The sequence below is a fragment of the Sporothrix schenckii genome (genome assembly GCF_000961545.1).
Source record: "Sporothrix schenckii 1099-18 chromosome Unknown Cont41, whole genome shotgun sequence".
NCBI classification, from domain to species: Eukaryota; Fungi; Ascomycota; class Sordariomycetes; order Ophiostomatales; family Ophiostomataceae; genus Sporothrix; species Sporothrix schenckii.
Window position 1 is genome coordinate 3,023,182 of NW_015971142.1, and position 9,808 is coordinate 3,032,989.

Below are 9,808 nucleotides of genomic sequence, written 5' to 3' on the forward strand. Positions count from 1 at the left end.
CGCTATCGCCAATTTCGGACCGCAGGAGTGTCAAAAGAGAGCGGCGCTCCCGGATGCCGGTCAAGGCACCATATGGCAACTGCGCCGAGACAAAACGGCCGTGTTTAATACAAAACGGTGCGGGACCAAGGCGCATGCCGGCCAGGGTCCCGGCGCCGATAAAGGTCCGCGTGGACTAGACTTTGTTTGACGCTCCGAATCAAACTAACGGCCATTGTACAAACATGGCAAGACAAAGGCCCTCTTTCAGCCGGGGAATAGGAACGGGCAAGGGATGATGGATTCGGCCGCATGCAAGCAACGGGCTAACAGTTCAAGTAAAGTGCGCGCATATTAAATCCTGAACAAGGAGAATGGGTCAAACAAGTCACCGTCCAAGTTAAGCAAGGCCTTAAAATCAAAATATAAAAATACCATGCATCGTATGTTCCAAATTGGCAATTGTTAGTAGAGCTTAGCCACATACCTTGAGGGCCTCACTTCCTGGGGATAATGAACAGGATGCCTTTTGAACACACAGAAGCCTCATTGCATACAGACTGGAACGAAGGCTCACTCAGCCTGTTTGAACAACGGAAACACGATGCAGCCACAGTTAATCATAAAAACCGTCAAGTGTTGATAACGGCTGTTGGCCGCAGCACTTCTATCTTGCGGATAGGTGGCTGACGCAAGGCTAAATTTAGAAGGCATATCGCGCAGCCACTGGGGGCTAGCCATTGCCTGCAGTTGGTCAGTGGAGGACTGCCTGAGCCACACACACGGATCTGTTGGAAGGACCGCATGAGAAGCGAAATACGTTTGCTTTTCTGTTTCTTTCTTTTGGGCGGTCATTTTGTTGCTTCTATTTGTTCACATTGCCAGCGCTCTTGCCGCAATTGGACGACTACTTCGCTCCCTGTTTCAGGTCAAAGGGGGAAGGAGGGGAGAGGGAGGCGCGAAAGGATCTTTGAGTCGGCCAACGGAGGAACTCAAGGAAGCAGAACCTAGTTTCGCCTGACACCGCGCCGGCTTCCTTCGCGCAGTCGCAGAACGACAACCCGACTGGGCAGCTGCTCTGGCTGTAACTGTATCTCATGGAAGGGTGCACGTGCGGCCTGTGAGCCGACATAATAAGCTTTTTGAAGTGCTGCGCCGGCGCTTGTTGCTTTTTTGGGGTCCCGCGTTAAGGTTTGGAAGGCGCGACCGTTCTGACCTTCCCGCTACGACAAAACAGCTAGCTACCTTTTTAGGGTGGTCGCATCTCAAACATCGTGCTCGAGGACAGGCCCCTCTTCTCACGCCCAGTTTTCTCACTCCCAGTCAGCTCTCACAAATCTCACCTCGTTCGAATTTCGCCTTGACACTACTAGTTCTTCGTTGTCTCCTGTTTCCCCTGACCTTTGCATCATTCCTGCCAATCCCATCTGGCCCAGCGCATTGCTCTGCCACAGTGACATAAAAGCAACCTCCAGCCGCCGGAACCAACGAAACAAAGACAGGGTCAGCCTTTGAAACAAATAAAGAAACAGAAACAAAAGGGGACGGCTGTCAAGCCGGCTCGGAAGAAACATTGGTTACGCAAGTCGGAACAGCGAGACAATGCGACGTTTCTCAACGCAGACTTTCTAAATCTGTCGACCTTTATATACTCTCGACGCCAGCGTCCTCTACTGCGCGACGATCAAGCCAGTCTCACGCTCTCGTCTGTGCTTTCTTACAATACTCACAAACAACCCGACTGCCGATTGTTGTGCCTCGTCTTCTACCAAGAACGGGCTTTCATCGCAGGCACAAATTTTGCGCCCAACACCTCACGTCCGTCGTCGGCACATCCATCATAAAATCCTCTCCCGTCACCGCCAGAATGCCGCTCCTCACATTCAATCTCTCGTATCCGCTGCCTGCCGAGTGCCAGCCCCAGCGCGTCCTTGATGCCCTGCACCGCTACGAGCCGCTCATTACGCCCAACCCCTACTTGGCCTCCTGGCGCCGCCGGCCGGTCGATCTCACCGAAATCGTCGACGATCCCTTTTTCACCGAGGATGGGACGGCGTTGGCCGCCTTTGAGGTCGTCGAGAACATTGTGCTCGTGCCCGGCGTCGCCTCAAAGGATGTCGTGATCCCGTGTGTGATGCAGCGGTTTGCCAACGGGGTGCGGTGCCGGAGCGTGGCGATGGGCGGCGTGCGTGTTTGGAGCACCTGGCGCGTGCTGCCCGCCGGACAGTTCACTTCAGACATTTCTACTCCGTCCAGCAAATCCTCCAGCAAATCCTCCAGCAAGTCATCCAGCAAGTCGTCAGGGCGCACGTCCCGAGACGAGGCCCGACGGAGCCGGAGCCACTCCCCGACGGCCTCTCCAGCGCAAGCGCCTGTCGCCGCGGTAGCATCGCTCGCACAAGCGCCAACACCGCCAGCAACACCACCGACCGTCGACGGCCACAACCCTGCTGCTGCTGCTTCTGGAGCTGGCGTTGCAGCCGGAGCTGGAGCCGGAGCTGGAGCTGGATCGGGCGACGTTGTCTTCCCAGCCAGCGGGGCGGGCTATGAGATCGTCGAGGAAGCCCGCGTCGAGTGTGGGTCGCTTGTCAAACCATTTGTCGGCCGCAAATTCCGAGATGGCCACATCGAGATCTTACGCCAGGTTGTCAAGGCCGCTCTTGCCGATGCGGAACAAGCCAAGGCCAATTACGTGTATATGTGAGAGCGCCCGTTTCTCGGTATTCGTTTTCTGTATTTCAGAGATTTGCTTGTTTTCTTTTGTCCTCCTCGTCTTCGATTCTGTTCTTGCTTGCAAATATATGACAGCGAGACAAGATATATCCTCTTGTATACGCAATGGGCTTGGGAATCCCTGGTCAACATGGTCTGCACATGTTTGCGGACAGGCTTATTCTGCTTTGATTTCTGAATTCCGTATTCTTTTTTATTATTCTTGTTTTCCTAGCGCGGCAATTTCTTCCAGTCGAGTACAATCTTGACAACTGTGTAACCATTTGTCTCCTTGCGTAGAATGAAACGAAAATTTCAATTTCTTCCGTATTTTGCTCCAACACCCCCCCAGATGTCGTTTACTGCTTAATGGTGTACACCAGCTTGCCGCCGCTGACCTTGTCAGCCTTGAGGTCCTTGAGGCCGTTCAGCACGCCCTCAAAGTCCGCGCCGCCCTGGTTAACGTACACCCGAGGCGGCTTGATCTTGCCCCCGTCGATCAGCTTCTGCGTCGACGCCCAGAACTGCCGGGCAAACTGGAAGTTCGTCGGGTTGGCCTCGAACGGCATCCACTTCTCAAACGCCTCGCCAAACGCCGTGTAGTACAGCGACATGCCACCGCCGATACGCGAGTCAATCTCCTGCAGCTTCTCGATCGGGTTGGCAAGCAACTGGTAGTACTGCAGGCTGTCTGGGCCGCTGGCCAGCGACTGCGGCGTGAGTGCCATCGCCTTAGCGCAGAAATCCCCAGTCTCAGGGTACGAGATGCAGTCCCAGGAGTAGCGCAGCGCGCCACCGTTGAGGGCCTTCTTGATCTCGGCCAGCGCAGCGTCCGTGTCGTGGTAGTCAACGACCACGTCCGCGCCGAGCGACTTGAGATATTCGGCGTTCTTGGCCGACGCCGCCGTCAGGACGCGGTAGCCCGACAGCTTCGCGTACTGGATGCCCAGGATGCCCGTGACCGCGGCACCGCCGTAGATGAGAATGTTCTCGGGCGTCGTCAGCGGCTTCTCAGGCGGGGCCAGCTTGAGGCCCTGGTACAAGCCCTGGCCCACAGTCGTCACTGCGACTGGCAAGCTGGCAGCATCCTCGTCAGACAAGGAATCAGGGATCTTAATAGCCAGGTCTGGCTTGACGGCAATGTAGCCGGCAAAGGCACCGTCTTCCTTCTGCGCCTGGTTTCTACATGGTTGATTGTCGTTAGCAAAACCATAGCTTCAGTCTCCCAATAGCCCGGAGCTAGCAACGTACGATCCGTGGGCAGCGCCGGCAATGCGGTCGCCGATCTTGAACGGCTGCGTCACGTTGGCGCCAATCGCAACAACGACGCCAGCATAGTCACAACCCACACGCGTGCCAATCGGGTCACCGCCCATCAAAAGGTCGGCCGTCTTCCAGTCCGTGGGATTCAGCGCCACAGCGGTCGTGCGGACAAGGACGTAGTCATCCCGCAACTTGGGCGTTGGCACGGCGGGATCCAGGGCGATGTCGCCCTTCCCACGGACAACAACGGCCCGGGTAGTGGGAGGAATGGACGATGACATTTTGAACAAGTGTAGTCCTGTAGGAGCGTGGAGTGAAGCTCAGCGTGTAAAGGTTCGATCTGGAATTGGCCGTGTTAGAATAAAAGGACTCTTGGTTTGGCCATGACGTTGAAGAAGCGCAGACGGCGGGGGAGGTCAAAAAGGGGGGTCAATATGGCAAGTGGAGGCAGTCTAGAAGTAGCTAGTCGTGCCATGGGAAAGAGCGAAGCAGGGTCAAGACATTCGTCCAGGGCAGGAGGGCAGGAGGGAAGGAGCATACTGAGAATAGAAGGAGATAGTTTTCGAGGTCTCCCAACAGTAGATTGCGTTTGGCTGACACCTTTAAGTTTTCTTCTTGTCTACAAAACGGACGGCGAGGAGGGGGGCAGCTCTTTCTATATGTGCTTTCTCAGGTCATTGGGAGGGTCCAGGTAACTTGATATCTGTCTGATTGCCCGCGGCCACTCTCAGAAGGAGCAGACGCAATTATGATTAAGCGCTGGAAACGAGACGCAAGCAACCCCGCCGTTTCGTCTGCACACGGCAAAATGATGAACCGTCATTGTGATAGGCGTTCTTTCGATGTGAGCTTGTTCTGCGGGGTGTATATCTCCCAATTAAGACTAGCACAGGGCTTCCTCGTGGATGGCTGACTAACAACCAGCCAATGACGTAGTACTAAATCGGCTACAGGTGATGCAACTGGAGGTGCGATGATAATTTATACGGCTGCTGCATCAATTTACGGTGGAAAAGTCAGGGAGTTGAATAAGCTGAATTGCAGTTTCACCGTTTGGAGGTGCAAAAAGATGATTTTTGGGTGAGAAGACATCCGGTAGATGTCAGTCCGTCCAAAAACCACTTTACAGGTTAGGAATGCACTGCGATTGGATGCGTTTTCTGTATCGTTTTTGTTGTTGGATTTGTTTCTCGAGTACTTCCGTTCTCTTTCTCCATTCTACTTTCTAGTTTCGTCTGTTTTGAAAAGAAAATAAATTAATAAATAAAGAGCATATTGAAAAGGCTTGATTGTTAATTATATGCGCTTATATTTGATTACCGTCTCGCCTTACCAATCAGCACAAAAAAGTACAGCGCCGCCGCTACCTAAAGTCCCCGAATTAGAAAGCACCTCATCCGTGATGGGGCACGTTAACTAGCGCCAAGGTAATTCATAAGGTATCTGTTGTTAACGATCCCAGATCTATGGAAAAACTACTTTAGCTCAGTGCACGTTGAACACAACAGGACACCGATATCGAGGTTTGACCCCCCTCAACTCCCCCTGATTTAACGCAGAATGTATCACAAGAAAGAAACAGCTCCACCAGACTGTTGAAGCACAAACTGAAAAGAGATATCACCAATCAAAAATATCGCGCAAGGACGATTGTGATATTCTGAGCGCAGTATCCAAATAGCTCTGAAAGAAAAGGCCCAAAATCCAAATATAGATGTAACTAAAAGGGGGGTTGTCCAAAAGAAGAGGGAAATAAACAAAGAAAGTAGCGTTCTATCAACCGATCCCGTCATACCCAGTTGAAGCTGCGTGCCAAGCGTGAAAGACGTTAACAGAAATGGAGCCCCGAAACAAAAGGGTGTCGTTAAAAGCCAGAAAAAAAGGCCGAAATAAGCCGATGTCATAAATGTCCACAAAATATCAAAACCATAAAAAAAAAGGACGAGATAAAAGGCTCTTGCTGCATGACAGCTAGCCGCTGACCTCTTACTGGCCACCGAGGTCTGAATTGTATCCAATATCACCATAGTTCTCAGTCATGCTGCCTTCACCGAAACCGGTGCCCGGGCCAGAGACATATCCACCGTCGTCGGCGTCGTCAAAGTCGCTCGCATCAAAGCTGCTGCGTCCGCTCATGTCGTCCTCCATACCCGAACCGGTGCCGCTCATGTCAACCTGCGACCAGTTGACCTGCGCGAGTGCGGGGTACTGTGCCAAGAGAGCCGCTGGCAGAGCGTAGTTGCCCGCGGCGTCCATGGGATAGCCCGTATTCGGGTCGATTTGCGACGGCGGCTGTGCCATCATCATATTCTGCTGCGCAGCTGCCTGTGCCTGCATGTGTTGTTCCTGCCACACACGCTGGCGCTCCATGAACTCCTCGTCCAGCAGCGGCTTGATGCAGATGCGGCCCGCTTCAGAACGGAAGTGGCGGCCCAGGGCGTCGGCACGGGCAAAGCGGCGACCGCAACCCCACTCGCCGCCGACCTTGAGATCACCCTTGCAAACAAACTTCTTCTCGCCGCTGTGCAAGCTCTCGTGGCGCTTCCGATCGTGCTGGCGAGCAAAGGCCTTTCCGCAGAATGTGCACACAAAGGGGCGCTCGTCGGTGTGTGTACGCAAATGCGAGCGCAGGTTGTAGGCGCGTGTGAAGCGCTTCGGGCACAGCGAGCACTGGAAGGTCGCCGGGTGCTTTTGTGCGCGTTTTGTACCAGCGCCCGAGACTGCGCCGCCAGCTGCACCGGCCTCGCCAGAGTTTGCCGCAGCAAACTCGGGGTCGGCTAGACGGAGGGCCATAATGTTATTCGGGACGGCGGACGTCGACAGTCGGCGCCGGTTGCCAGCCACAGCGCTTCCAGATCGCTCAAGCGGCGACAAAGACCGCGAAGCATCCGAACGTGGGCTGGAACCGACATTCGGCGACAGGCTGCTGACACTGACGTTAGGCGATGCACCTCCACTATATGGGTCAGTAATGGCACGCCGTCTGGCACGACCTAAACGATTCATGTCAGCAGTCGTTGCATTTTCGTCTGGGATGCAAAATCTCGGTGTACGTACCACGCTGCTCAGGAGGTGTGAGGGCGTCAGTGTCAATCATGGGCTTGCCATCAAATACGCCCCTCGACGCGACTGTTGTGGGCGCGAAGTCGATCTCAATTGTGGGCGCGATTTGTGGAATAGCCTGTGCCACGTCGGCACTGGTTGCCGGCAGCTGAGGGAAAGCTTCGGAGCCAGAGACGGCGCCGTATGGGTATGAGGCGTATGCGCCGTCGGTGGGTGCTTGGAGAATAAAGCTGGCCGGCGCCTGGTTCACGTCTGTCACGGACTGAGGCTGAATGCGCGGGGACACGGCAGGGCTGTGCGATGGGCTGCGTCCCACAAAGCCACTCGATATGCTGAAGCTGCTGATGCCGTGCAGCTCTTGATAAACATCACCATTCTCTTCTGTGCGCAGCATGGGGGAGCTCTGTTGGTGTTGGATGGACTCAGTGAAGCTGTCCTGCCCGACAATGGATGGCGAATGGCCGCCAATGGATGATGCATCTGAGTATTCTGACGCGGTACGGCGATGGCCTTGGAAGTGCGGCGCATTCCAGTCGTGCATGAGCGCCGCCTCCGGCGCCAATGACGTGTTGCGCGAGTGCCGGCCGACAGGCTGGACAAACTGGTGGTTGTTGAAGGATGGTGACTGGTGTGCCGAGCCCGGCGCAAGGGCGTCCATGCCGAGCAAGTGCGGCGGGGTAGGGCTGTGATGTGCCTGTGAGGTAGCCATGGTGTTGATGTCTGTGTTTACAAAGGTATCCTGCTGGTGCTGCTGCTGCTGCTGTGGCTGTTGTTGGTCAAACAGAGGGGTAGAGAGCTGGTCTGCCGACGAGGTGGGGAAGATGGTGAAGTCTTCGTTGGGGAACGCTTGCTGGGGGTCGAGGAAGCCCTGGCCGTATGAGCCGGCAGTGTCAGCCTTAAGTTGGTCAGCGAAGGATATGTTGGGGTCAAAGGCAAGGTCCTGCTGCTGAAGATTTGGTGTTGCTGTAGCAAGGAAGTTGGCTGCACCACCGCTGTAGGCAGAGAGGTCGGCTTGAGCTTGTGATGTGTCGAAGACTGGTTGCGGTGAAGAGTCAAGAGCTAGACCCAACCCGATAGAGTTGGAGTTGGAGACGGTGGCTTGGTAATTGGCACCCAGTGCGCGGGCAGGTGAGTGCGATGGAGAGTGGCTTTGCTTTATATCTAGAGCCTGTTGATCAACCGGGGCAGGCGACCGGCCACGGGAAGGCTGTATCTGGTCCATACTGGAAGATGCAGTAAAGGGCTTTGCACTTGGGTATATGTCTAGGTTGTGTATGCGAACAGTGTATGGTGCACTCCGTTTGGTGTGGCGTGTGGTGTGTATATGCGTGTGAGAAGGGCTAGCTTGTCTTCCAAATTCTATTCTTGTTCTGGGGTGGGTATCGGTTTGAGACCTTTGTGCTGCTTGGGACGCAATGCGGGACCCTGGTCAGATTCGCAGCGCACCAGCAACGAACACCAGTGCGTTGTACGATTTGCGGTTGACGGTATCGCTTGGCGATTGCGGGAGCAGGGGGGTGCAACGTAAGAGGACGAGCCCGAGTGGTCGTTTGGTATGACGCTTCGTGTACAGAGTGTATTTGCTGCGCTTTTGCCTGTGGTTTTGTTGTCAGGTTGGTTCCAGTTGGCCGGCCGCGGCGTGCATGGAAAGGGGCCGGACGGAAACGCAAAGCATCGGGACGAGGCAGACTTGGGCAGATTTGCCAGTCAGCCTGTCGCAAAGAGAGTGGGGAGTGGGAACTGTAATTATTGTGGCAGTGCTAGTGGTGCGGCGGGGCTGTGCAGAGAAGAGAAATGCTGACAGGCAGCGCTGTACAACAGTCGTCGGACCTATCAGGGCGCCGCGCGGCACGAAGATGAGACACTAAATGGGACCGTTGGTGCCCGCGACTCGATCGACCATAGGGCAGAAGGCGAAACCGCAGTGAGGAAAGGACAAAAGAGGTAAGGCAGGAGAAGACAAAACGGAACCACCAGAAGCGCTGGAAACACGAGAAAACAAAAGGCGATACCAAATCGCTGCACTGGCGGGCCACTTGACATGGTTATGGGCACTGAGGACGAGGCCTAGAGGATGTCGCATCTCGCTGGTCAAGACACGAGGCCATGGAATCCGGGTAGATGAGACTCTCACCGACAAGGGAACAGAGTAAAATAGTATCAAGGTGAGGCTGTGCTGCCTGTGGGCCCGGGAAGTTACCGGCCGATACTGTGCAACATAATACATCCCGTGTTTGATAAGACGGAGTTCGCAAAGTGAACAGATCGGGCTGTACAGACGGGATGCAGGATAAAGGGAGGTGAATAAGAACAATGGGGACGGATTGGCGAGGCTGGAGATGTCGGGAACATCGGAGAGAAAGTAGGACAAACCTTGGATATTTTCTGGGTCTATCTGTCTCGTCGAATGGCTTGCGACGTATCCCAAGACAAGATGAAAATCTAGGCTAAAATGGAATAACCGCAGCAGTCGCGAGTGGTCTTGAGAAATTATGTGCAGTGCAGCGTCGGCCGCAGTGTTGCACGAGCGTATCGACAGTTGATACTAGGCTGAAGCCGAGCTGGTGTCTGGTGTGCGCGTATGATATTCAAGATGGTATGGGCGAGATCTGTACGGAACGTGCGTGAAAGGAGTGATAGGATTTAGCCAGATGTACAAGAACGTGCCTTGCGCCCGCCCGCCAGTTAGATTCAGCTTCAGGTCCGTTTCCGAATGAAAAGCTGCAGGTCTGCCACAGACGCAGGATGTGTTTGCAAGCGCCTTCGCGTCTGACGGAAACAAAAATGTAAA

General features: G+C 54.6%; 3 protein-coding genes across 3 annotated transcripts; all 3 read right to left on the minus strand.

Annotated features, from left to right (window-relative positions):
* Nucleotides 1-1,953: 1,953 nt before the first annotated feature.
* Nucleotides 1,954-2,607, minus strand: SPSK_07982 (uncharacterized protein; the record flags this gene model as incomplete). Its single annotated transcript, XM_016734634.1, has 2 exons — nt 1,954-2,477; nt 2,574-2,607. 2 exons carry the CDS (start codon nt 2,605-2,607, stop codon nt 1,954-1,956), a joined length of 558 nt encoding a protein of 185 aa, XP_016591320.1.
* A 443-nt stretch (nt 2,608-3,050) lies between these two features.
* SPSK_07651 (zinc-binding protein oxidoreductase ToxD) lies at nt 3,051-4,235 on the minus strand (the record flags this gene model as incomplete). Its single annotated transcript, XM_016734310.1, has 2 exons — nt 3,051-3,873; nt 3,943-4,235. The coding sequence occupies 2 exons, from the start codon at nt 4,233-4,235 to the stop codon at nt 3,051-3,053; spliced, it is 1,116 nt and encodes a 371-aa protein (XP_016591321.1).
* A 1,705-nt stretch (nt 4,236-5,940) lies between these two features.
* Nucleotides 5,941-8,239, minus strand: SPSK_07129 (c2h2 type zinc finger domain containing protein; the record flags this gene model as incomplete). The annotated part of the gene is made up of 2 exons (XM_016733797.1): nt 5,941-6,947; nt 7,012-8,239. 2 exons carry the CDS (start codon nt 8,237-8,239, stop codon nt 5,941-5,943), a joined length of 2,235 nt encoding a protein of 744 aa, XP_016591322.1.
* Between the last annotated feature and the right edge of the window lie 1,569 nt (nt 8,240-9,808).